The 27,950-nt window shown below is 46.4% G+C and overlaps 2 protein-coding genes across 3 annotated transcripts in view; one reads left to right on the forward strand and one right to left on the reverse strand.

Annotated features, from left to right (window-relative positions):
- PCNT (pericentrin) overlaps window positions 1-27,950 on the forward strand; it is a 432,670-nt gene that overhangs the window by 59,888 nt on the left and 344,832 nt on the right. The window lies entirely within an intron of this gene.
- Window positions 1,812-26,851, reverse strand: C7H21orf58 (chromosome 7 C21orf58 homolog). Of its 2 annotated transcripts, none has more exons than XM_075318924.1 (9): window positions 26,786-26,851; window positions 22,140-22,200; window positions 11,551-11,624; window positions 10,991-11,173; window positions 8,236-8,350; window positions 6,223-6,359; window positions 3,371-3,612; window positions 3,176-3,234; window positions 1,812-2,050 (listed from the first exon to the last, which is right to left on the reverse strand). In XM_075318924.1, the coding sequence occupies exons 1-8, from the start codon at window positions 26,843-26,845 to the stop codon at window positions 3,186-3,188; spliced, it is 921 nt and encodes a 306-aa protein (XP_075175039.1). In that variant the 5' UTR covers window positions 26,846-26,851; the 3' UTR covers window positions 1,812-2,050; window positions 3,176-3,185. The 2 variants fall into 2 exon arrangements, with proteins under 2 accessions (XP_075175039.1, XP_075175040.1); XM_075318925.1 differs by having other exon boundaries at window positions 3,176-3,239.

Below are 27,950 nucleotides of genomic sequence, written 5' to 3' on the forward strand. Positions count from 1 at the left end.
TAAGCACTGATTGTTTTGCCATTGAACCGCTGAAGTCCATCAGTGGGCACTTATTGTTTTGTCATGTAACCAAGGTAACCCATCAGTGGGCACTGATTGTTTTGCCATGGGACCACTGAAGCCCATCAGTAGGCACTGATTGTTTTGCCATGTGAGCACTGTAGCCAGTCGCCAGCTTTTGATGGGCTGCAGCCCTCACAATTCCCCCAAGTGAATTTCTGATAGAAAAGTGTGAATGAAGCAGCCAATAAGCAACCACTGAAATACAAGAGCGCCCAAGTAGCATAATGAGACCTGGCACCAACCTCGCTAGAACAGTGCCAATGCTGAGGATGAGCATAAGGTTTCATTTTACATGGGGTACTGCAATATTTAAGAACTAGTAGACCACCCCTTTAATTAACACTGTGAGTTTGAATTGTTGATATTGTGATAGTGTTTTCATGCAAACTCAAATTTCTTTCAGAAACAGGGCCACCCCTGACCATGGTTTCTGTCTGGTTTTGCAACTTAGCCCCATTGAACTAAATGGAGCGGAGTTGCAAAATCGTGCACAATGGTCAATGGGTGTTCTCTTCATGGATTCATGTGTATACAGTATCTATATATATAATTGCCTTATTCTGTCTGTGTGTCGGTCTTGCTCCAAAATGACGTCATTACAGTGACATTACAGTGACAACCGTCACCACACCGCGCGCTAAAGAGCCTGCGACCAACGGCTCAGCTAACTGAACAGCCCGAACTACGGGCCGACAGGACAACGCCTGACACTTTTCCCCGCACCCACACGGAGCCCTGACTCCTCGGGGAGTGCTGTATCCCCCAGGAGCCCACACCGGCAACCCAGCCGACACATACCCACTGCTCGCCTCTGCCCCCTGCACACGTTGTCCCACTCGGCTTCACCCCACCCCCGCACTCTGCCCTCCGCATGTATACACTGAACACACACACACAAATAGTCACCTGTCCCCAGCCATGCAGTCCCCAGCACTGACGTCCTCAGTGCCATGGCCTCGCTCGGCTTCATCCCCCCCCTCACTCCGCCCCCCGCACACATTACCCCGCTCTCGGCTCTGCCCCCCCGCACTCCGCCCTCCGCATGTATACACTGAACACACACACACACCTGGATAGTCACCTATCCACAGCCATGCAGTCCCTGGCACTGACGTCCTCAGCTACATGGCCCCGCTTGGCTCCACCCCCCCCGCACTCTGCCCACATTACCCCGCAGGATGGGGGCACATGTCAGGATGGTGGCTGCACCACGATGGGGGCACATACCAGCACTGGGCCACATCACAGCATATTTTTCCTTAACTTTACGCTGTTCATGGCTTTCTTTCATTACAAGCCATGGACATCATTAAACATTAGACTCATCTATTACAACTGTTCCTTCTGTTTGTCATTTTAAAACCAATAAACAATAAGAATACTAAATGAAACCTAACCCATCCAGTCCATTCATTACTTTATTATTCAATCTGCTAACCTGCATACACATTCTAGACTACCCGATACAATAGAATCGGGCCACCTTCTTGTATATAATAACAGTAAACATATGAAATGTCCATTGGCTTTACTGTTACCAGGTATATGCACATCAAACCATGATGAAGACCTCAGGGGGGATTAATCATTGACCATGGTTGTGCACGTGTTTCCTACTCCATTCAGTTTAATGTGGCCAAGTTGCAAATCTTACCAACCTTCTTTCTCAGTTCACAATTCTGAATTTTCCAATCTTGGTTTTTTTTTCTTTATTGTTTTTTTATAAGTCAAAACATAGAAATCTACTTTTTACATTTTAATAAAATATGTAATACACATAAAACGATTTGTTGCATCTCTATACAGTGGTTTGGCCTGTGTTACATTTCAGCACATTACGGAGGCATCTAATGAGGAGCAGCAGCTATCGCTGAATATTCTCCTGGCAGATGGTACTTTACATGAGAATAAAGCTGTGGTCCACGCTCCGCACATGAACTGATCCGTGATCAATCAAAATGTGTTTTCTGGCTGAACAAGGGAAATTCTGAAAGAAAGTATTATTGAGGAAAAAAAGACAATGATTAAAAGCTGCAATAGATAAAACGTTTCTATACACGTAACACATCATCATTCAGTAATAGTAATCCTGGAGGAGGAGAAAGATTATTGTTTTTATAGGCGTTTGTGAATCTTGAATATTCTTTTTGTTTCAAGATTTGTACAGAAGGAGTTCTCCACCTACTTTCATATATCCCAACTCTTAAGCAATGCACTTTTGTAATAAACCTTTCTTACCTGCGCTTCTTATCTTAGCACGTCTTGCTGCGAGTATACATGATGAATTGTTGTCATGCAGTTCCATCCTTGTGATCTACCCCCTTCTTCAGACAAACTGTCCTATGTGTGCATGTCATGTCATGCGCACCGGTATGTCATAGGTTACGTCTGTCCCTTTAATGCGGGCTCAGGTGGCGAGCCTGCATGATTTCCCTGCACTTGTAGGCTGATTTGTAGTTAAGGCTAGTTTCACACTTGCGCTATTTTGACACAAACGGAATCCGTCACTAATGTAGTACAGTTCATTTATTTACAGTGGAAGCGCGACACCATGTGGACACAAGCGGGTACTGCATGACACACACACGTGCCATAGTAACGCGCTTCCACTGTAAATAAATGAACTGTACTACATTAGTGACGGATTCCGTTTGCGTCAAAATAGCGCAAGTGTGAAACTAGCCTAAAGGGAATCTGTCACCAGATTGTTGCCACCTAATCTGAGAGAAGCATAACATAGGCTGATTCCAGCAATGTGTAACTTACTGGGCTACTTAGTGTAGTTTTGATAAAATCACTGTTTAATCAGCAGTAGATTATCATTACAGGACTACTTGGCGTGCTGTAGGTAGTCCAGCATATTCATGAGCCCTGTATAACCGCTGGATCTGCAGCAGAGAAAACATTGATTTTATCAAAATGATAGAAAACAGCTCATTAAGTGACACCACTAGAATCAGGGTCTCTGTCTCTACATTATGCTGCTCTCAGATGGGGATGGATTCCTTTTAAGCTAATATAAAACTGAAATAACATTTTATTTTATGTGTAAAAGGTAAATATATAGTATAATAATCCATGAATCTTTTAGAGAATAATCGTTGATACTTACCCTGCTTAGTTCATGGTCTTATAGTGCGCTCGGGACTCTGGGTGACATTCCATCCATTACTGCGCTTAAAATGGGAAACATTATCAGAGGACAAAATAAGGAAGAACACAATTGGTTTCCAAGAAGTGGCACGGATTCATCCAGTAACATACACCACTGGGGTTGTCATCAGGGAATGTTGTGCAGTTGACTTACATGTGCATTGCGGGAAGCGTGGTAGTGGGACCAGTCACATGGTGCACGGCCTGAGGAAATCCTCCCGCTTGCCCCATGGTGTTTGAAGGCATCATTTGAGGCCACATAGGATATCCAATTGCCGGCTGCATTGCAGGGGCAGCTTGCGGAAGACCTGGCGGTGTATAGTGATGGTGATGGTGCACCGATGATGGACGGATCTTCTCAGCTTTCAGCATGACCGGGTTTCCAATATGAAGATCCTAAAATCATGCAGAACTGGTAAAGAGGCACTGAACGGTACTGTAAACTGAGTTATACAATATTACATACAGAATATTTAATTAGAATCTGTCAGCTTTTGTTTGCTATGTAATCTGAGAGCAGCATGATGAAGAGGCTGAGATTCTGATTCCAGTGATGTATCACTTACTAGGCTGTGTTGCTGTCTCAATAAATCAGTGTTTTCTCAGCAGGAGATTATCACTACTCGACTAGGTGTCTTGTGCCTCCTAGTCCACATACTTTGTATAACCCAGCCCTCACCACTGATTAGCAGCTCTCTGTAATGTACAGTGTACATAGAAATCTGCCAATCAGTGGTGTGGGCGGGGTCACACAGAGCTCAGCATTCAGAGAACTAGTAGATCTGCAGCAGAGAAAACAGTGATTGTATCAAAATGACAACAAGCAGACCAGTAAGGCTACTTTCACACATCCGGTTTGAGCACTGCGGCTCAATCCGGCTGTGAAACCTATGCAACGGATTTGGCGAAAACACCGCATCCTTTGCATACGTTTTTACATGCGGCCCATCCGTTTTTTTCCGGTTGCGGCATGCTACAGAGCAAAAACCGCATCCGTCCGCATCCGGCATCCATAGGCATGCATTGAAAAATGCGCCGCAGCGGCCGTATGCAGCGCGAGGCGTTTTTTTTGCCGGAGCAAAAAACGTGCCAGGGAACGTTCCATCCGGCCGCCGCATCGGCTAAATCTGCCGCATGCGGCAAAAAACGGACGGAATGCAAGCCCATGCGGCACAATGCGGCGCCAATCCTGGAAAAAACGAAACCAGTGGCAAAAAAAAAGTTTTCGTTTCTTCAGCAGAGCGCCGGATTGTGCCGCACTGCTACAGCCGGATGTGTGAAAGTAGCCTAAGGCTGCTTTCACACATCAGCTTTTTGGCATCAGGCACAATCCGGCGAAAAAACTGATTTGACGGATCCGGCGAAAAACCGGATCAGTTTCATCAGTTTTTTCCATCAGTTCCTTCAGTTTTTTGACAGATCTGGTGTGATACTGAGCATGCTCAGTTAAAAAAAACGGATCCGGCGTCCGGATCCGTTTTTTGCCGCATTACGCCGGATCCAGCGTCCATAGGCTTCCATTATAAAACATGCCATACGGCGCCGGATCCGTTTTGTTTTTGCCGGACACAAAAACGTTCCCTTTAACATTTCATCCGGCTGCCGGACAAGCAAATTTTGCTGGATTCGGCAAAAACCGGATGAAATGTAAGGCCATCCGGCACAATCCGGCGCTAATGAAAGTCTATGGGGGGAAAAACGGATCTGATCTGATTAATGTGTAAATATTCTATTATTTAACAGGTTGTTATGGAATCATTATAGAAGAGGTTTTACTAACTGGATAAATGCATAATTAAGGTATATGGATGTCATATAGGCTTTATAAATAGGGGGTTTCACTCTGGCAAAGTCAATCCGACCATGTATTGAATGATTGCTTATGATATCCAGACCACTACATGGCCGAATAGAGACAAAGAAGTCAAAACTGCCAAAATAAAGTGGCTACAATCTTATGTCCAAGTGGGAGATCCGTTTAAAGGGAACCTGTCAGGTGCAATATGCGCCCAGAGCCACGAGCAGTTCTGTGGGTATATTGCTAATCCCTGCCTAACTGTCCCTGTATACACTAGCATAGATAAAGAAATCTTTAGAAAAAGTATTTCTAAATATCCTTTATGATATGCTAATGAGGCCAGGGACTAGTTGCAAGGGCGTTAGTTTCTGCACTTATTGCGCCCTCTTAGCATGTTAGCACGCCCACAGGAGCGTACTAACATGCTGTTCAATACCCATTGCCCAGCGTCATCAGCCATGACGCATGTACCTGTGTCTGTTATCACCACTTCAAAACCCAGTTTTGGGTCAGTGTGCATGATCTGAACGCCCCGCACTTCCGGACATGTGCACTTTGAAGCTGGTGTACGCGTCCCAGCTTCAGAGAGGTCTAGTGTGCACGACCGGAAGTGTCGGGTATTCTGATCATGTGCAGTGTCCGGCGTCTGATGTGCTCATAATGGGCACAGGTACGTGCGTCACCACTGATGACGCTGGGGACATTGAATAGCATGTTAGCACGCCCCTGTGGGTGCACTAACATGCTAAAAGGACGGAATGAGCGCAGGAACCAACACCCTTGTGACTACTCCCTGCGCTCATTAGCATATCATAAAGAATCTTTAGAAATACTTTTTGTAAAGCTCTCTTTATCTATGCTAGTGTATACAGGGACGATTAGAAAGGGATTAGCAATATGGACCCACAACTGCTCTTGGTTCTGGCTGCATATTGCCCCTGACAGGGTCACTTTAATCGAAAACAAGGAATTAGAAATTCACAAATAGATTTATCATCTGTTATTGTTTTGTAGTCAGTAAGTAATGATATATGCCCTTCAGAGGCCACTGAATGGAAACTGAATGGCCAGAAACAACTTTTCTTGTGGATCAGCTGATTTCCAAAATAATAAAACTCCTGCACCTGCAACAAACCCTTGTTTAGTTAAACATTGTACGAGATAAGACACAAACTTCTACATTGTAACATGGGTAGGGCAAAACGTACTTGTGTCTGAGGTAGCGCTGGCGGTGCATTCCCAGCAGTTTGTGACAAGGCCATAGGGGGCAGTGCTTTTAGCATCATGTTCTGCATAATGATCTGGTGCATCTGGGCATTCTGCATGAGCATCATTTCTACCATATCTGTAAGAAGAAGGAGATTCAAACTAAAAGGCCATTCTGGACATATACAACTAGCCAGAAGTAAGATTGGGTAGTTTAAATATTGGTTTAAAGCAATTCAGTCAACAGATTTTACAATTCAAACTGCATACATTATTAAATATATTTCTTAGACCTGATAAAACTGGTGTGCTTACTTTGAAAATCCATTTTTAAATGTCTGTATAATCCAGCAAAGTTTTTATCCTCTTAATATATTGCAATTATCATATTTACAGCACTGTGTAGTGTAATTACAATTGCTCATTTTGCCTTTGTTACCCAGTTAATTCTTCTGTTTTTAATTAGGTCTATGACATCACATGATTAATAACAGAGTAGTCGAATCCTTCTAAGCTCTATGTAGAAACAGAAACAGGAAGTCTCATTACCCTGTATGAGCTATCGCTAAAGATGCCCGTACCCAAGGTTTGGTGTTCGGAGTTTTATTAGAAAATGGAGTTCTACTTCTGGTGCTTCACGTACAAACACCACTTCCACGAACATCGCTGTGCTCGGGTATGCTCGGTGCACAGCACAGTGCAAGTTGCTTGCAGTGTTTGAACGGCTCGCACTGGGGTAAAAATAGCATGATCAGATGTAGTATGTACCACCAAAAAAAAGGAAAAACCCTGCCCACGCGCTTCCAGAAGTGATCTGTCTACGGCTGGCTGAATGTGGGTGGAGACCCGATCTGCTCAATTAGTTAATTCCATTGGGGTTCAGGTCAAGTCCAGCTCCCAAGCTTAGTTTAAAGTTTGTCTGACTTCCACGGGTCCACTCATCTCTATACATCCCTGCAAAAGTCCCTAAGGAGAGGAGGGAGCAGCTGGGTCAAGAGTTGAAGAGGGGGATGATTCTTGTAGGGAATAGAGACTTCCTGTTTCGACATAGTACAGAGAAAAGAGAAGAATTTACTGGATGGAAAGGCAAAATGAGCAGTTGTAAGTACACAATGCCATATACCGTAATATGATGATTTTAATATATTAAGATAATGAAAACTTTGATGGGAGTGCTTTAAAGAGTGAGAGAACTCAAGAGTCCAAGTGTGCTAAATTTTCACCAACCCAGCTAAATTGACAGCTGCAGCCTGTACTGAGCACTGTGAAAGTTTAGTAGCAGCAGGAAGGAGGGACACTGAGGAACTTGTCAATCAGGCTAAGCATGAGGAGATTGGAGTTATGGGGATCTCCTCTTCTTGGACATCCAATTCTTGATCAGTTAAATAACACATACTAATTTCCAGTGTCGTCACCGTTCCAGCAGTGTCGGCACTCACTCTCCCGGGTTGACATAAGGTTGTTACATCACACTATCCCTGCTTCTAATAAAGTATCCCAAGTAGTGGATAACCCCAATATATACATTATGACACTTATTTTCAAAGGAGGTACAACAGCCAAATGAAAGAGTTATGGGTCTCAGAAAATGCCGACAAAAAATATTTTTTTTCACAACTTTCTGTTTGTTTTTCAACAACTAAAATAGTAATAAAAATATTTGGTAACGTTGCATTTATACGAACCTGGAGAATCATTTTGCCGGGTCATGTTTAAGGCACACTAAAAGCCATGACGCCAACAAAAAAAAGGGGCAGATATGCACTTTTTACACCATTTCCCTATACTTGGATTTTTTTCCTGTTTTCAGTAAATTATATGTTAATGTGAATGGTGTCATAAAGAGATCTAACTCATTCATAAGAAGAATACAAAACAAGCTCTTATGTGGCTTTCTCAAAAGACCAAAAAAAAGAAAAGTTGTAGTTTATGGAAGATGAAGGAAGAGGAAGAACAAAGTAAAAAAAATATTGGCCCCCATCAGGAAGGATTAAGTTGTAAATCCAGTTAACTACCTTCTTTAATGCTCCCGGAGCGTGGCGGCTGGTAGGCTTGTGGAGGAGGAATCTGAGTGATCAGTGGTTGCTGTGGAGGTAGCTGCTGAATTATAGTCGCTGGCTGCTGGGGTAACTGAAAATGACATAAAAGACTTTATAAAGTGCTACATGTTAGAGTCAGGGCTATAACTGGCGTAGAATCAAGATTGTTCCCCCAAATAACAGCCTTGTAAAATATTGTACCACTGCTATACCTGTGATGCTAAGAGTATAGGCCACTTTACACGCAGCGATATCGCTAGCGATGTCGCTGCCAATCGCACCCACCCCCGTCGGTTGTGCATCACGGGCAAATCGCTGCCCGTGGCACACAATATCGTTAGTCCCCATCACACATACTTACCTGCCTAGCGATGTCGCTGTGGCCGGCGAACCGCCTCCTTTCTAAGGGGGTGGTTCGTGCGGCATCACAGCGACATCACATGGCAGCCGTCCAATAGAAGCGGAGGGGCGGAGAGCAGCCGAAAGAAAGACACGCCCATCTCGTTGCCGGAGGACGCAGGTAAGGTGTTGTTCGTTGTTCCTGGGGTGTCTCACGTAGCGATGTGTGCTGCCTCAGGAACAATAAACAACCTACGTCCAGCACCATCAACGATTTTTGAAAATGAACGACATGTCAACGATTAGGTGAGTATTTCTGATCGTTAGTAGTCGCTCATAGGTGTCACACGCAACAACGTCGCTAACGAGGCCGGATGTGCGTCACAAATTCCCTAACCCCAGCGATATCTCATTAGCGACGTCGCTGCGTGTAACGGGGCCTATAGAGTATGTGTACATGTCTCTTAGATGCCGACATACCCACATATTCACTTTTTGAAACCAAAAAATGCTTCATTCTTCGTTTTATCTTAAAGTGTCTTTTTGGTAGTTCTTGTGGCAGTTTTGCTTTTGGAGCATTTTTTTTTACTATATATAAAAACAATATGGACCGGTCATTACTGTTAGCCATTTCACAGTTTTCAAAACCTGAAGTGGTTAACAGATGGTCGAAAAGACTGAAGACTGCATATGGGCGGCACGGTGGCTCAGTGGTTAGCACTGCAGTCTTGCAGCGCTGGGATCCTAGGTTCAAATCCCACCAAGGACACCATCTGCAAGGAGTTTGTATGTTCTCCCCGTGTTTGTGTGGGTTTCCTCCCACACTCCAAAGACATACAGATAGGGACTCTAGATTGTGAGCCCCAGTGGGGACAGTGTTGCCAATGTATATAAAGCGCTGTGGAATTAATAGCGCTATATCAATGAATAAAACTATTATTATTATATAACTCCATTTAGCATTTTTGCATTTAGCATTCATGTGCACATAACCTAAAACCTTAAAATCAATTCAAAATGTCTACCCTTTGGAAGATGTACCACCTTGGATCTACAAAGGACAGCTTGGGAGAGGAATCTTCGAGGGGCAATCATTGCAGCATTTCTATTCCTGCTTTGTGTCCTTCTTTATTCTATTTTCTTATTCTCGGACTATGTTCAAAGTAGTATTTTGACCACAAGAGAAGCCATTAGGATGTGACGTGTCTATTTGTTTTTGTAAATCTTTCACTTTGCTCTTTAGATACCGTTCATTAAAAAGTGCTGCTAGTAGCAGAGTAATTCGTTATCCTACATATAATCGTTATATAAAATTTATATTTGGTAGCATGCTGCTAGTAGCAGTGGAAATCGGACGGTGTGCACCCATTCAAGTCTATGGATGTGTGGAAATCATTGGCCTGCAAACAGATCTGTCAGTTTAAGGGGTTTTCCAGTTTCGGAAAATCCCTGTCCACAGGCTGCAGTTTGTTTTAAAACCAGTGTTTTACTCAACCTCCTCAGGTCCAGTGCTGAGTCTCCACCACTGTTGACAGTGTCTGTTATTGTCTACAGACCTGACATCTGGTACACAGCGCTGCAGCCAATTAGTGAGCTAAGCAGCTTGTGATGTCAACTTCGACAGAGCCACTAAGCTCACTGATTGATTGGCTGCAATGTTGTCAACATGACGTCAGCGCTGCAGACAATACCAGACACCGTCAGATTCTCAGCGTCAGAATCTCATCCTTGGACCCAACGAGGGTGAGTTAAAAAAAAAAAATGTTTTTCTAAGCCTCTTTCACATGTCAGTGAATTTGGTACGTATGTGACAGTTTTAATACATACCAGAATCACGGACATACGCAGACCCATTAAAATCAATGGGTCTGCGCACACATCAGTGATTTCTCACTAATCGAGTTTCCGTGCGGCGTACATGCGTGTCCGTGATTTCCGCACAGAGATATGTCTGTTTTTTTCTGGCATCACTGATGTACCACGGACCACACTATGGTGTGATCCGTGAAACACATACCAGAAAAGCACATACATTGAAAATAAAAAGCTTTTTAAACTCACCCACCTCCAGCAACGCTGTCTCCGGCCGCTGCTCTCTGCTGTTTCCAAGCCAGCAAATTATTCTCATGCATATGCATTTATGCACAGGACAGCCGACCCGGAAGTAGCTGCAGCGGTGAGAGACACAGCACCCGGACACAGCACCATGGGAGACTTCAGCACCATGGACAGCAGGAGCGGAGACAGGTGAGTTTATCTCCATGTGCTATTGACGCAAACCGTAAAATCACTTTACTAAGCTACTTTTTACAGTCAAATTCTTTTTAATGCAATTAATTTAAAAACATAAAGTGGAAAAAATGAGTCCCCAGTCCTATATTTCAGCGCATACCTGTTGCTGGATAATCCTTGGCGGTTCAGGTGGAGGTGGTGGAGGATAATAGCGGATCGGAGGCTCTGGTGGAGGTGCCGTGTGATACACATGTAAGGGGGGAACTAGATCTACATTTACTTTTTTCCTGCGTGTCCCTTCCCAGGTATGAGGCCGCGCTATCTCCTCTAGGAGTTGTTGCTCCTATGTATAAAAGGTTAAGAGTCATATTAATTCATATCTGTAATGGACCAATATATTAATGGGAGTCTGTTAGAGCAAAATGACTGTTCAAACCAAGCACAGGTGCTTGGTGCATCATTGCAAGACCAAATAATTCCGTGCACCCTATTGTTTCCCCATCTATCTCCGCTCTCCTCTGGCTCCTGTAAAGCCAGAGTTGTCAATCAAAGAAGAGGTGACAGAGATAAGTAAACAATAAGGTGGGAAAATGCACTGAGCTGCTCGGCCACATCTAGGGGCTACTTGCGTTTGTGCTAGGTTTGAACTCTCTTTTTTTGCCGACAGACTCCCTTTAACTGTTTATGTTGTGATATACTCCAAATATATGATTGACTTACTCGTAATTTGTGCAACAGATCCTTTCTCCTACGCAGTGCAGACTGTAAAGCATCTTCCTGACCATCATAGCTCCCTGATTAAAAATAAAAGCATGATTGTAATATAATAAATCCTTGTTGACTTGCTACAGAAGTACCAGATTTATTGCTCGAGAACTTGTAGACACAGAATGACTGTCACATAAGGCAGGCCATAGATACTTTACACCAGTTATTGACCATTATTCAAACTCGTTTTTTGTGCAGACATACTAATGCTAGATAATTTGGTTTTAGATTTTCTTCTAAGATCAAGTAGTTGTACATCTTGCTGTCACGGGTGTGTCATGATTGACAGATAACTCTATAGTGTCCGGCTGCAGAAGGTTGCTGTGTTTGGCTGCACAAATTGCTCCTTGATTTTCCATCCTTTCCTCTGTAGTGTGAATTGAGTTTTGTGTGTCTTCTCTGTTACGGTTTACTCTTTCCTCTTTAGGACCCTGAGGAGATCTTTTCCTTTCAGCTGCTAATCATTATCACTCACCCTCTGTGTCTTTATATACCTGCATTCCCTTTTACTATGTTGCCGGTGATAGAGTTAAGTTTCTATACGGTCCTGCTTGCAAGTAGTCGGCTTGTAATCATCTGGAGAAACGTTGTATGTTGTTGTTCCTTTCCCTATGTCATCTTGGAGATAAGTTGTTTATTTGCTTCCCCTGTTTGTTTTCTTTAGATATTAGTGGGGTTGACTAGTGCTCATCTCACCTGTTTATTACCTAGGACCCAGTTCAGGGTCAGTCAGGGCCAGGTATCCTGCACGACGCATTGGTGCAGAACCTATCTAGGGTGGTCAGGGGAGCCAGGTGCCAGTGGAAGATTTTATCACGGGTCACCATCTCCCCCTCGCCTAGACACAGGGTTTCCCTCTTCCCTCCCTTTTTACCATTCACTTAATATTTCCTTATCCCTAGAGTGAAACCTGCACCACAGGCGATCTACATGATGCCCTTCCAAAAAAATCAGCCTGTAAACATATACATCTCGTAGGAAAAATAGGTCTCTCATATGTAGCAAAATATAGTTTTTAATTTATCTTTATTTATTGAATTTTGAGAGGAAAAATAATAGAAATATATGGCACTGATTGTGCTGAGATAAGAAAAAAAAAGCACAAAAGAAAAATGAAATAGAGTTTATTGATACTACAAATTTTATCTATAGAGCAGGAGGTAATGTATTAAAACCATCAAGGTAATACAAGGAAAAAGCACAGAAAAACAATTGCAAAGAGCAGGAAAAAAATAAAATGGCAGGAGGGAAAGTAGAGAGGTGTGCAGGCATGAGGTCCTATGATTACAGATGACATTTTCACCATTGAGAGCTCGATATCCAGTTGAGAACCTAAATTCCAAAAATAATACCAGGTTTTGTAAAAATGATTATAGGAATTATTGACAGTAGAGGTGAATCCCTCCACCAACATCACTTCATTCATATTAGAATGAAATAGCAATTTACAACAGGCCTTATGAAAAATAAAGTACATATATTATGTAGCGCCTGGTCCTGCTCCCATACTCCAGCGGGGGCGCTCTTCCTTTCACCTGCCCAGTCCCAGAGCGGTATCCCCACATGCTTCCACTCCCAGGCTTCGGTGGGGTGCCCTTCCTCTCACTTGTCCGGTGGCTCCACTCGCTCCTCTCCTGTCCCGGGGTCTGCCGCAGCCTCCTCTTGCTTGCAGGTCGTGCACAGCTTTTCTGTGTGTGCCCGTAGGTTGCGCTCGCGGCTCCGCCCCTTTCTTAAAGGACCGACATCCTATTACCCAGAAATGATCCCTGAGGTCACCTGTTACCTGAAAAGTATTTAAGACTGCGTCCCCTTACAGGAGGCACCTGAGCAACATTGCCTATTAGTTAGTACGTTGCTCGCTCTCAGGTCCATGTGCGCTACTGTGTCTTGTTCTGCTATTGTGTCCTAGTATCAGTCTCGTGTTCGTAATCTGTGTCTTGTCCTAGAGTCTGCTCTCTACCACCACCTCCATGCTGCCACATCTGAGCCAGCACCTCAGTGCTGCCACGTCTGAGCCACCACCTGCATGCTGCCACGTCTGAGCCAGCAAGTCCGTGCTGCCACGTCTGAGCCACCACCTCCGTGCTGTCATGTCTGAGCCATCACCTCCATGCTGCCAAGTGAGCGTTACCATCTCCGTGCTGCCAAATCCGAGTACGCCAGCACCGGACATTAATAGATTATACCAGTTGTAGCGGGGTGGGGGTCCCCCAGGACCACAAAGACGCCGTGACTCAAATAGTCCGATCAAAACAGCTTTATTGTCCTCGCTGTACATGTAAATGGACCCGGAACACAGCCGGGATATGCACCGTCCACACGGGTCCCCGTCACACAGGCACCCTTTGCCGTAGGAGACGGTCTTACGATGCCCCGTTCGGCTGTTCCAGGAGGGTCCACAAACTTATAATCGCTCCACGCCGGCCTGGAGCTTTTCCAGGCTTCCGGCTCTGCAGCTTACAGAGCAGAGCTTTTCCAGGCTTCCGGTTCTGCAGCTTACAGAGCAGACTCTAGTACAAGATCATAGTGGGAGTTTTAACCACTTTCTTCTCTCTCTGGCACCCGGTAGCAGACACCTCTAGCTGAGGTTCCTTCTTGGCCCCAGGGCCCTCTGCAGACCACTGGGTCTGTGTCTCCTCCAGGAGAGGTTCGGCCTTACAGCCCTAGTCTGGCTGCACTCACCTCAGTCTGAATATCTGAGTCTTGTGCTGAACCTCCACACAGGATGCTCCCTGCAGAGTTCTCGGCTCTGCGCTCACTCTCCCAGCACACACGCTGGAAGTCTAGAGCTAGTCTCTATCCAGACTGCCCTAGACACACTCCACCCAGGTTCTGAGACTGGATTGCTTTAACCCCTCGAGCCACACCCACAGGTGGAGGTCTGTGAATCTCAGCCCTACAGAGCACCTTGGGATTATTAAAGGGAACCTGACCCTTATGTGTAGCAAGAAGCCTTTGTGGACTACAAGTCCCATAGCAACCTTTTTCGTCTAGATATCGCAGATACCTTCTCCACTGTGACATATAGCGACCATTTACCACGTTGGTGGTCGCTACGTCACATATCCCCCCCCTCTGTTCAAACTTGTAGGGTTGAACATTCGATACCCTACAGGGGCCCGGAGACAGGGCAACCGGGCCACAGTGCGCTAACAGGCAAGAGGGCCCTTCAGGACACCCTCGAGCTTCTGGTCTCGCCGGACCGTCCGTCACCAAACCCTGCGCAGGAAACCCACTACTCAGACACGGTCCCCGGCCAGACCCATCCCACCAAGGCTGTCGCCCAAGGTTTGTGCCAGAGGGAGATCCTCCCCTAGGTGGCACCATCGTCCTGTCAGTCCCTGAGCTAACCTGACCACTAGGGCCCTCACTATCGAGGAGCCTCCGCGGGGAGATGATAGAAGAGATGCCATAACTAGGACGTCCGCCTGAGCCGTTCACAGATCTCTCTCGGGCTCTTCCACCCGGGCATCTTCGTTTGGGTCTTGGATAGCGCACTTTCTTGTCAGCGTCTTTGGCTAATGATGCAGCACTCCTTTCATTCAGTCCTTCGGATTGTGTCTCGCAGGACGGAGACCCTTCAGAGTCCGTACTATAGCCTGACAAATATCCGGGTCCTCTGTGACCCCGGCTCATTTTATCAACAGACTTTCTTTCGCCCTCTGAGGTAACCCGTTCATCGGGTGGGCTACCTTTCTCTTCTGGGCCATAGCCCCTATATGGTCGCCATCCCACACCAACTTGGCGGAGTTGGTTCGCAATTCTCTGTCTTTCTAAATTCAACTGTTGTAAGTCATCCAAGTACCCCAGGCGGTATTCTAGGAGGACTCGCATATCTGCAACACACTCTGTCGTTCCCGCAATGGCACCGGGAACCATACCGACTTCACAGGGTATCCTGGCTTCATTATGAATATCAATTCTTACTCTCGTCACGCCGGTCTTATCAACCATCTCCTGCATGGCTCTTCCATGTCGTCCAATAAGCCTCATGACCATCTCTTTGGGCACTTGAATGCTCTCTTCAACAAACTCCAATAACCGTCGAGCTGTCTTCACCGCTTCTGCAGTCTTTCCATAGATACGGAAGGTTCCGCTGTCTTTTTCGAAGTGTACCGCTGTAACCCCTGGAACCTCCCTGGCTTGCTTAATATTATTTCTTAGCGCTCTCAATGCCAGCCTGATCAAAGTTGTCTTCACAACCACCCTTTCGTGAAACCCTGTGGTCAGCTGCGCCAAGCGTCTGGCGTCTGCATCCTTCCTGGCAGTGATGAGCCACTTCGTACGAAGACACCGGAGGTGCATGTCACTTAGGATGGCCACTCGCCTCTTTGTGACGTCACTAAAAGAGCATACCACCAACCGATTAGTCTCTGCGGCAAAGTACATTTTACAGGCCCCTACTGCCTTCTGGAATCTCTCATGCACCCTCTCACTGGCACAGGCTTCTCTTAAGTCTTCCGGCACGTCTATCCAGCACTTGAAGACTGGTTTGCTTCCTTCACTGTCAAGGACACTAGACTGTTCCTGAGGTCTCTTGTCTTCTTCCATATTCTTGGTCTTACCCACTGAGTCAGTCAGGTTCTCAGCTCCTGATGAGACCTTACGTCCGATCTTCACCTCTTCCTCAGAGGCTCTTTCCATTTTTACCGCATCAGCCGTGTCTTGGGACTTCACTGCATTCCCTCCTACTTCCTCTTGGGTCTCTGCAGTGACACCCTCTGCCTTCTCTTGGGCATTTACAGCATCGCCCTCTACCGGGGTGTCACTCCCTTCAGCACGGTACTCTGTTCTTCTTAGAACCTTGACACCCTTTTCAACATTCAGCCCCTCAACACTGGGTAGCTTACTGGTCCGTTCACCAGGACCTTTGTGGATTGGTACTTCACCAACACTGTCTAGGACTTTGCTGTCCGACTCCACATGAGTGGTTGCTACCGGCAACGTGCCTTTCTCAATCTTCTCTGCACACTCAGTTTCTGGAAGGGAATCCGCACTGTGGGCAGAAGTACAGGACACTGTCTCTACTTGGTCCATATTTTCGGAGGTTGTAGCTAGCTCCGCCCTTCTGCGCCTTCGGCGACTGGAGGAGGATTTCCCCTCTTTGCTCATCGGTCTGTCACTGTACTCATTTGTCACTTTAGTAACGTCAGTGTCTATTCTGGAGTCAACGTCACTCCCCCTGGTGTTCTGGACTACCACATCCCCACTTAACCAGGGGTCAGACCCCTTGTCTAGAGCTCTCCCGTTTTCAACGGTCACACTACCATTGGTTACTTTAACGGTCATGTCGCTAAGTTGGGCTTGTCCCCCATTATCTTTGGTCACCCTCAACTTAGGACTGTCCTTGCGTGGAGGTACCTCCTCCTCAGTGTACCTCAACGTCCCACCGGGAATCTGAATAACCTCTTGCGGAAAAGAGGCTTCCGTAGACGGGAGCCGACTTATTCCTGTGCCATCGGTCCCGGCCTCTGTCTTCCAGAGGTCCCAAAAGAACTCAAAGTCCTGTCCTATGACAACCGGATATAGCAGATCTGGAGCTACACCCACATCAGGGCGCCCCACACCTTTGGCCGACCAAATCATCATCCTGGCCAGAGGATATTCCTTAGTGGTCCCATGCACACAACGGCCTTCTATTTTCCTACCCTCCATAAAATGGAGATCGGACATGGGTCTCACTAAGGTCAACTGGCTACCCGGGTCTAACAGACCAAACACACTTAGCCCATTCAAGTCCACGGAGCACTTCTGTGGCCTCACATCGGATGGATATCCTATACCGCAGGTAGGACATAGGTAAGGCGAATCCCATTGCCCCTTGCTATAGTCCCTCTGTTCGGATTTTGAATGCTCCACCCCCTTGTGGATCACCACCGCTTTCTGGGGTCGCGCCCCCTGTTGGGTAACTACCCCGTTCCGGGCCTCCGCCCCCTTTTGGGCAACCACCCCTTTTTGGGACTCCGCCCCCTTTTGGGCAACCACCCCTTTTTGGGACTCCGCCCCCTTTTGGGGTTTCCATGCAATGTCCTTAGCCCCCAGTTCACACTGTTCGCCCTTATCTCCCTGGGCACCCAGTGTCCATACTGGCCCCCGAAGGGAACGCTCAAACTGGTTCATGGCTGCGACATCGCTACACTCTGACAGCTCCTGCTGTTCCACAATGTCCGCAGGGACCATTCCCTCTTTTTGGCTTTCAGCCCCCACTGCTGTCGCTGGACCTCCTGGCCCATGCTGTTGGTGCTGCTGACTCTGTAGCAGCTGGTTCAGGAGCTCCTCCATGCTTTCCGGGTTGTACCGCCCGTACAACCAGGGTCTCCAGCCTGTGGTGTATCACGGCTCACCAAGCAGGGCCTCGCAATTCCGGCTGGCCTGGAACCTCCGGTCACTGGTCTCTCGCCCCTGCAGATCCGCTGATTCACCGCCAGCAGCTGGAGCACGCTGTCCCTGTTCGTGGACCCGCCGATCCACCGCCAGCTGCTTGAGTGCGCAGACAATTTTCGTGGACCCGCCGATCCACTGCAAACCGCTTGAAAAATTTTTCGTGGACCCGCCGATCCACAGCAAGCAGTCCGTATCCACAGGAATATGTCCTATGCCGTTGCCCCTAGCAACCAGGCTGCATGCCCGCATTCTCCACCATAATGTAGCGGGGTGGGGGTCCCCCAGGACCACAAAGACGCCGTGACTCAAATAGTCCGATCAAAACAGCTTTATTGTCCTCGCTGTACATGTAAATGGACCCGGAACACAGCCGGGATATGCACCGTCCACACGGGTCCCCGTCACACAGGCACCCTTTGCCGTAGGAGACGGTCTTACGATGCCCCGTTCGGCTGTTCCAGGAGGGTCCACAAACTTATAATCGCTCCACGCCGGCCTGGAGCTTTTCCAGGCTTCCGGCTCTGCAGCTTACAGAGCAGAGCTTTTCCAGGCTTCCGGTTCTGCAGCTTACAGAGCAGACTCTAGTACAAGATCATAGTGGGAGTTTTAACCACTTTCTTCTCTCTCTGGCACCCGGTAGCAGACACCTCTAGCTGAGGTTCCTTCTTGGCCCCAGGGCCCTCTGCAGACCACTGGGTCTGTGTCTCCTCCAGGAGAGGTTCGGCCTTACAGCCCTAGTCTGGCTGCACTCACCTCAGTCTGAATATCTGAGTCTTGTGCTGAACCTCCACACAGGATGCTCCCTGCAGAGTTCTCGGCTCTGCGCTCACTCTCCCAGCACACACGCTGGAAGTCTAGAGCTAGTCTCTATCCAGACTGCCCTAGACACACTCCACCCAGGTTCTGAGACTGGATTGCTTTAACCCCTCGAGCCACACCCACAGGTGGAGGTCTGTGAATCTCAGCCCTACAGAGCACCTTGGGATTATTAAAGGGAACCTGACCCTTATGTGTAGCAAGAAGCCTTTGTGGACTACAAGTCCCATAGCAACCTTTTTCGTCTAGATATCGCAGATACCTTCTCCACTGTGACATATAGCGACCATTTACCACGTTGGTGGTCGCTACGTCACACAGTCCATAAGAGCCAATCACCACTGGTTCCTGGCAGTCATGCATTTAGGCCCCCTGTTGCTGTGCCAGACAGTCCCTGTATAGGGGTTTGCTACTGGTTGCTCCTTCAGGGAAGTCTGGTGTACGGCCCAGTGGGTCCACTCGTGGATTCTCGCCACAGCCTCGTAACAGATTATTTTTGTGTTAAGATGAAGATACGCCTCCACTCTTCTTTCAATAGAGTGAATCCCAAATTGGCCTTTCATTAGGTTTGAAAATAGGTGGCAGATTGGTCTGGGGGTTCAATTGTTGGGGATGAGAATTAAGTAACCAGAATTACTTAATTCAGCCATTTCATAGACTCAGGTATATAGTTTAGTAGATGTAAACTAACACACATATCTATGCATGTCTTTGTTTCTTTTTACTAATTCGTATATGGTTCTGCTTTTAACGTTATCTAGGAGGCCGCATGGCACATGAAATACAGAATATAGAGTAGGACCCCCCTATTGAGATTCGCCGTGACGTTGGCAGGGGTGGCTCAAAGAATTGATCAATTATTTGCTAAAAATCTAATTTTTTTTTATTATAGTACAGTTGGAATAAATCTGTGAATTTTCACTTTTTATATGATGCATGCCAATTTCAGATCGTGCTGGCTCCTTTTTCTCTAATTCGTATATGTGTATATTGCATATTTAGTGATTTTCCTTAAACACAGTATATACCAGCACATGTAATTTTAAAGATGGCTGCCGCTTCCTGTTTGCACATGGACTGATGGACAAAGGAATTCCTAAAAGCCAGAACTGAGCCAATCAAGAAGAGGATATGCTAATTTCCATGTGACTTGAAGCCCCACCCTACGATACTTGATTGGACTAAAACTTTTGTTTACACCCCTTTACTTCTTGGTCTAGGGGTTTGGTCTTAGGAATAAAGTCTTGCCTCAGCTTCTGTCGTGTGAGAGAGTGTTATAATTGATTCAATTAAGTATTATTCTTTCTCGTTGTGCACACACGACATTATGATTTGAAACAGCGGTCAGATCCAAAAAGTGACCGGTTGAGTCACGTCCCTAACACAATCAGCAAGGAGTAGGAAAAGAATAAATTACTGTATTTTTCGTTGTATAAAACGCACCAGATTATAAGACCCCAAATTAAAAAAAAAGATGGTAAAAAAAAAAGTTTTTGGGGGGCGGCAGTAGTGGTAGAGCGGGGTCGCAGGGAGGCAAGTGCGGAGGTGGAGTAGGTCTCAGCTATGCTATGTGCGCTGTGAGGCAGGAGCCACCCTCGGTGATTATAGGTAACAAAATAACAAAATGTCGGCAGTGCGAGTTTCAAAGAAATGGCGCTCGGTGTCCCCGAGTGAGGGGATTGGGCGCCATTTTCCTTATGTCCACTGTTGGAAGATCAATGGGCCGGAGATGGCGCGCTTGCACGTGAGCTCTTGGCTTGACATTGAGCCGAGAGTTCAATCTGCGCACATGCCAACTCTAGGTGCCATTTCTTTGAAGCCTGTACCACCGCCATATTTTTTAATCACAAATTTTTGGGAAGAAAAGTGCGTCTTATAATCCAAAAAATACGGTATGTCTTAGAGGACCTGTAACCGTGTTCAAAATATTATTTTTACAATCAAAGCTGGAATGCAAGACTCCAAGAGTTTTCCTGATTGGATAAAGGCTGTGTGCGCATGTTGCATTTTTTCATACGTTTCCGCAGCATTTTGAGCTGCAGCATTTTAACGCAAAATTGCATGCGTTTTGATTTCCAGGCAAAGTCTATGGAAAATAAGGCTTTCTTGTGCGCACGATGCATTTAAAAACGCAGCGTTTTAGTTGCTTAAAATTTGTCAAAAACTCTGCGTTTGAAGAAGCAACATGTCAATTGTTTTTGCCATTTGGGTTTTGCACTGCAAAGCTGAGTTTTTGACCAAAGTTCTGCAACAAAAAGGCTGCAGTTTGAACTGCATAGTGCGGACAAGAAACCCAAATTCCCATAGACTTTGCTTGAAAAGCAGAACACAACCATTTTGGCATTAAACGCTGCAGTTGAAAAAGCAGCAAAAAAGCAGGTAAAAAGCAGGTAAAAAGCAACGTGCGGACATAGCCTAAGTCCTAAGTTAATCATGGCAGGTGTCTCCCCGAGATACCTTCCATGATTAACCTGTAAGTTAAAGAAAATAAACACACACATCCAAAAAATCCTTTATTTGTAATGAAAGACAAAAAAACACCCTCTTTCACCACTTTATTAATCCCTCAAAAACACCTCCAGGTCCGACGTAATCCACGCAAGGTCCCACGACGCTTCCAGCTCTGCTACATCGGAAGCTGACAGGAGCAGCAGTAGAACACCATTGCTCCTGTGAGCTCCATGCAGCAACTGAAGTGAGCTGCGCGATCAGCTGTGCTGTCACTGAGGTTAGTCGCGGCCACAGCTCTCAGGTGGAGGGTGGAGGACTCAGGGGATTTGCGATCACAGATGAGTCCTTCACGTGTGACCGCAAATCAGGCTGCCACACACAGAGAGAGCCACGCAATGTCAGTGAAATTGGGTGAAGCTCTGACATCACTGCTGCGAACTCCTGTGTCCTGGCACTGACCTCGGAGGTCCATCTGAGTTCATGACAGCACACAGAGACAGAGGATGACAATGAAATCGGGTGCAGTTCATCTGAGTTCATTCTCATCGCCCGACTCTGTGTCTGCTGTCAGCAGACATGTAGCAGAGCTGAATTGCCGGGGGAACGCACTCACAAAAATGCATCCAAAACGCATGTAAAAATGCTTTCAAAATACATGCGTTTTGGATGCATTCTTTTTGTCAACACGCAGCGTCACGTCTGCCAGAGGGTGCGTTCTTTTCCGCACTGGTCAGGACGCAACGTGCGCACACAGCCAAATAGAATTTTCTATCTGTAGCTCCTGATCTGAGAGTATGAAGCTATCAGCAGTGGCTTAAGTTCACATAGTGCAGCCATAAAACCTATCCTCTGTGAAAAAGAAGCTAAGGAAATGTGCTCTCAATTCTTACTTGCTGTCACTGGATCGGCATCAGATGAATCATCCGCAATCTCACGCTCATTTTCTAATCTCTATAATGACAAGAAACAAAAAAATAAAACTCAAATTTGTTTTCTGATTGTTTTATTACATATCTTGATTAACAAATATATAAAGTATAGGTTGAGGTACAATGAGGTTACGTCCAGCATGCAATACCATACCTAAATAGATATTCTAGAATTTCTAGGATAACAGGTTGATGGTATTTGTGCATTTTGAACAATCTGTGCATCATGACATTTTTTTCTAGTTGGTATAAAGCAGAATTTGTGTCAGTATTTCTCGAGTGTGCTGCATCAATCTTTCAAATTATGAAACAAGTTAAGTACAGTATATCACAAAAGTGAGTACACCCCTCAAATTTTTGTAAATATTTTATTATATCTTTTCATGGGACAACACTGAAAATATGAAACTTTGATACAATGTAAAGTAGTCAGTGTACAGCTTGTATTACGGTGTAAATTTGGTGCCCTCTAAATAACTTACCACGCAGCCATTAACATCTAAACCACTGAAAACAAAAGTGAGAAGACCCCCAAGAGAAAATGTCCGAATTGTGATCAATTAGCCATTTTCCCTCCCCGGTGTCATCTGACTCATTAGTGTTACAAGGTCTAAGTTGTGAATTGGGGGCAGGTGTGTTACATTTGGTGTTATCACTCATACACTCTCTCATAATAGTTAAAGGAAGTTCAGCATGGCTCTTCACGGCAAAGAATTCTCTGAGGATCTGAAAAAAAGAATTGTTGCTCTACATAAAGATGACCTAGGCTATAAGAAGATTGCCAACACCCTGAAACTAAGCTGCAGCACGGTGGCCGAGACCGTACAGCGATGTAACAAGACAGGACCCACTCAGAATAGACCTCGCCATGGCCGACCAAGGAAGCTGAATGCAAGTGCTCAGCATCATATCCAGAGATTGTCTTTTGAAAATAGACGTATGAGTGCTGCCAGCATTGCTACAGAGGTTAAAGGGTTGGGGGTGGTCAGCCTGTCAGTTCTCAAACCATATGCCGCACACTGCATCAAATTGGTCTGCATGGCCGTCATCCCAGAAGGAAGCCTCTTTTTAAAGATGGTGCACAAAAAACCCTGCAAACAGTTTGCTGAAGGCAAGCAGACTAAGGACATGCATTACTGGAACCATGTCCTGTGGTCTTATGAGACCAAGATAAACTTATTTGGTTCAAATAGTGTCAAGTGTCTTTGGAGGCAACCAGGCATGGAGTAAAATACAAGTGAGTCTTGCCTACAGTCAAGCATGGTGATAGGAGTGTCATTGTTTGGGGCTGCTTGAGTGCTGCCAGCTGTGGGGAGCTATAGTTCATTGAGGGAACCATGACTGCCAACATGTATTGTGACATACTCTAGCAGAGTATGATCCCCTTCCCTTCTGAAACGGTTGCAGGGCTGTATTTCAACATGATAATGACTCCAAACACACCTCCAAGACAACCACTGCCTTGCTAAATAAACAGAGGGTAAAGATACTGGACTAGCCAAGTGTCTCCAGACCGAAACCTTATTGAGCATTTGTGGGGTCTCCCCAAATGGAAGGTAGAGGAGCGCAAGGTCTCTAACATTCACCAGCTTTGTGATGTCATGGAGGATGGAAGAAGATTCCAGTGTGTAACACTTACCGCTGCAGATGATCAAGCGGGTAGCAGAAGTGGACCCACTGGACCATAGGGGGAACCCAGGCTTACCCTTTAGTGGTAAGGGCTTGACTAAATATCCAGGTCAAGGCAGACGCCAGCTGCCACTCCCAGGGCAGGGACGGACATGGGGCAAACAGGCAGATTTCTAGTGTAGCAAGGACCACCAGGAAGTCTGAGGTAGAAGGCATGGCCAGGGAGGATAGACAGAGTCACTAGCATAGCTGGGACCACCGGAGTAGCTGGGGCAGATGGCAAGGCCAGGGTGGATGGACACAGACATTTGTAAAGTTGGGACCACTGCAGTAGCTGAGGCTGGTGGCACAGCCGCGGTAGATGGGCACAGTTACTCATAATGCTGGGACCACCGGAGTAGCTAAGGCAGGTGGCATGGCCAGGGTGGTTGGGCACAGTCACTAGTAAAACGGTCAGGAAGAGCTGACAACCAGGTACCAACGGGGCCAGGAGGCAGTCAAGGACACAGTATACTGTAATGGCTGTAATGGGAAGCACAGCGGACAAGGGGACCTGACAACTAGCTGGCTAGGGACCAAACCACTAACTAACTAATTACGTTCATCAGGCACCTCCCCTAGTGGGAGAGTGCCTTAAGTACCCAGTGCCCACTGATAGGCTGAGGCACTTCCAGGGAATGAGCTGACCCTTTAAGCCCTAGGAGCACTCCCAGAGGGCCTGTGCGGCATGCACAGGTCCCGGGAGAGATAAGCAGGAAACACCCACGTGGAGGATGACGGGAAAGCCGTGCAGCTTGGTGGAGGTCAGCCGCGGCGGTGAGTGAGTGGCCATCCCTGCAGGGAGGAGAGCGAGCAACAGTGACTCCTGTGTAGCTCTAGTGAACTCCATGCTTAAGAGAGTTTAGACAGTGCTTGAATATAATGTTAGCCATACAAAATATTGACATTGACACTTTGGGCACAATTTGACAATTTTCACTTAGGAGTGTACTCACTTTTTCGCCAGCAATTTAGACATTAATGGCTGAGTGTTGAGTTATTTAGAGGCCACACCTGTTAGACTGGGGTCAGGCTAGCGTATAGCATTGGATGTGAGAACTTAAGCCTGCTTTACACGCTGCAATATATCTTACAATGTGTCGGCGGGGTCACGTCGTAAGTGACGCACATCCGGCATCGTAAGGTACATTGCAGTGTGTGACAGGTACGTGCGATTGCGATTGAACGTTAAAACGTTCATCTCATACACATCGTACCTTTCTCTAGAATTGAACGTCAGATTGTTCATCGTACCTGGGGTAGCGCACATCGCAGTGTGTGGCATCTCGGGAACGATGAACAGATCTTACCTACGTCCTGCGGCTCCCGGCCCACAATGTGGAAGGAAGGAGGTGGGCGGGATGTTTACGTCCCGCTCAGCTCCGCCCCTCCGCTTCTATTGGCCGGCTGCCGCGTGACGTCGATGTGACGCCGAACGTCCCTCCCACTCCAGGAAGTGGACGTTCGCCGCCCACATCGAGGTCGTATGGAAGGTAAGTATGTGTGACGGGGGTTAATCGTGTGTGCGGCACGTTCAACAAATTGAACGTGACACACATACGATGGGGGCGTTGCAAATTGCATACGATATCGTATGCGAAATTGCAACGTGTAAAGCAGGCTTTAGGATGTGATTTGCTAATGACACTTGGCTCAGACTTTGCTGCGAGCGTGAGACGAGCATCATTCACTGTGATCTGATCCTGTGATCGGATCAAAAGTGCAGACGATTATTTTCTCCTTCTTCTCCATTGTCCATCTCTGCGTATATCGCACTGCACTCTGTGCAGTCCGATGTTTCACATGCACCCATAGACTTGTATGGGTGTGAATAATGTGAGACTCTCTGACAATCACACCATGCTGCATTTTTTTCCTCAGTCTGATTTGGCCTGAGAAAAAAATTGCAGATTGGAACTGCCACATAGAATAACATTAGTCCGAATGGAATGCGATTTTTTTTTTAAAGGGAACCTGTCACCACTTTTTCGGCCTATAAGCTGCGACCACCACCACCAAGTTCTTATATACATTTTAACATGCTGTATACAGTATAAAAGCCCAGACAAAAACAACACTTTATAATACTCACCTAAACTGGTCGCTGCGGTGGATGTGGCTTAAATGGGCGTCTTCGTCCTCCGGTGCCGGCGCCTTTGGTGTCGGCGTCATGCACCATGGCTTCAGAAGATGGAGGATGAAGATGGCCAAAAGAGGAAGTTCCAGCACCGGAGGACAAAGATGCCCATTTGACCCACATCCACCGCAGCGACCGGTTTAGGTGAGTATTATAAAGTGTTTTTTATGTTCTACACAGTGGTCTGGGCTCTTATATACAGCATTCTAACATGCTGTATATAAGAGCTCACTGGTGGTGGCTGCAGCTTATAGGGCAAAAAAATTGGTGACAGGTTCCCTTTAAATGAAGTAGTTAGCCTTGTAAAATAAAAGAAAAATACACTTTTCCGGCGCCATTTCATTAATGTCATCTTCGGGTAAACCAGGATTTGCCTGACATTGTTATATGACGTGGGCTCTGTGCCAGTCAGTGGAGGCTATTAGCATAGACTGCTGTCGTTTTGCTTACCTCAGAGAAAGTCGGACAAGCAAAAAAAGTGAGAGCTCAGAAGCCTAATAGCAGCCACTGTTTGCCTACAGGGCTCACGTGGTATAGTAATCACTATAAGGCCACGTGCACACGAGTGTTTGGTGAGGTTTTTACCTCAGTATTTGTAGCCAAAACCAGGAGTGGTAAATCAGAGGAAAAGTGTAATAGAAACACGGGCAGAACTTCTGTATTTTTCAGCCACTCCACTCATCCTTTGACTACAGATCGTGAGGCCCAGGCGTCACCTTGGTCTGTCAGGTGAGGCACCAATGTGAAAAAAATGAAAACTCCTGGATATTGATAGTACAATAAATTCAATGCGTTACCTTACCTTTTCCAAAAGTTTTAGTTTTAGTCTGGTCATATGATCCACCAAGGAAGGGTCCGCCATTTTTGAGTGTCTATAAATAATATGTGAAAGAATAAGACACGGCACAAGTCCACTGAGATATATTGTATGTAGCTGTGTAAATGATATCAACAACTAAATATTGTATTTACCCACTACACCCCTCAAAAAATAATATCTTACTGAATTACAGCTGCCATGTCACCGAAAAACTGACTGAGTTTCATCAGTGATTTCGGTCAGAGTTTCATCTGAACTTTACCAGAGCTGGGTCGGAGTTCGGTCCGAGTTTCCTCAGTTTTTCTCGTACACGAAAAAAAAAAAGTTTCTCTATTCTTTTCCTATCTAAGGCCTCCTTCACACGTCCGTGTCTAAGGTACGTGTTTGGTACGTTTCCTCACGTACCGGAGACACGGGCACACGTAGACCCATTAAAATCAATGGGTCTGCACTCACTTGCGTATTCTACCATGGACCGTGTGTACATGTGGAGCATACACGTGTGCCCGTGTGCTCCACGCGTAGACATTTCCGTTTTTCTCCGGCATCACGGGTGTCACACGGAACGCAAATGGATCACAAGGAACGCAAACAGACCATACGGATGTGTTCCGTGTGACACGCACCGGAGAAAACACATGTGTCTGCGAGAAAAAAACAAAAAATGTACTCACCTTCTCCAGCCCTGTTGTCCCTGCCGCTGTTGTCACTTGCTTCCAACCGCCGCTCATTGCATATTCACTTCACTGCGGCCGGAAGCAGCAGCAGGGGGGAGTCATCAGGACCGGAGACTGAAGATCAGCACCATGGACAGCGAAGCCAGGAACAGGTGAGTAGAAAGTTCCCGTTCTCTGTGTGTTATCACGGATAACACACGGAGAACACACGTGTGCCATAAACACGGCTCACGGAGGGCAAAACGCACGCTGAAGACAGCATCGCTGGAATGGGGGAAGTATAAAATCATTTTATTTCAAAGATACATGTTTTTTCTCGTACGTATTACACGGATCACACCACTGTGTGGTCCGTGTGACATCAGTGGTGTTGGAGAAAAAAGGACTTGTCTCCATGTGGAACACAGGGACATGCGTGTACGCCGCACGGAAAAACAGTCAGTGAGAAATCACTGATGAGTGCGCAGACC

The sequence above is a fragment of the Anomaloglossus baeobatrachus genome, chromosome 7 (genome assembly GCF_048569485.1).
Source record: "Anomaloglossus baeobatrachus isolate aAnoBae1 chromosome 7, aAnoBae1.hap1, whole genome shotgun sequence".
Classification (NCBI taxonomy): Eukaryota; Metazoa; Chordata; class Amphibia; order Anura; family Aromobatidae; genus Anomaloglossus; species Anomaloglossus baeobatrachus.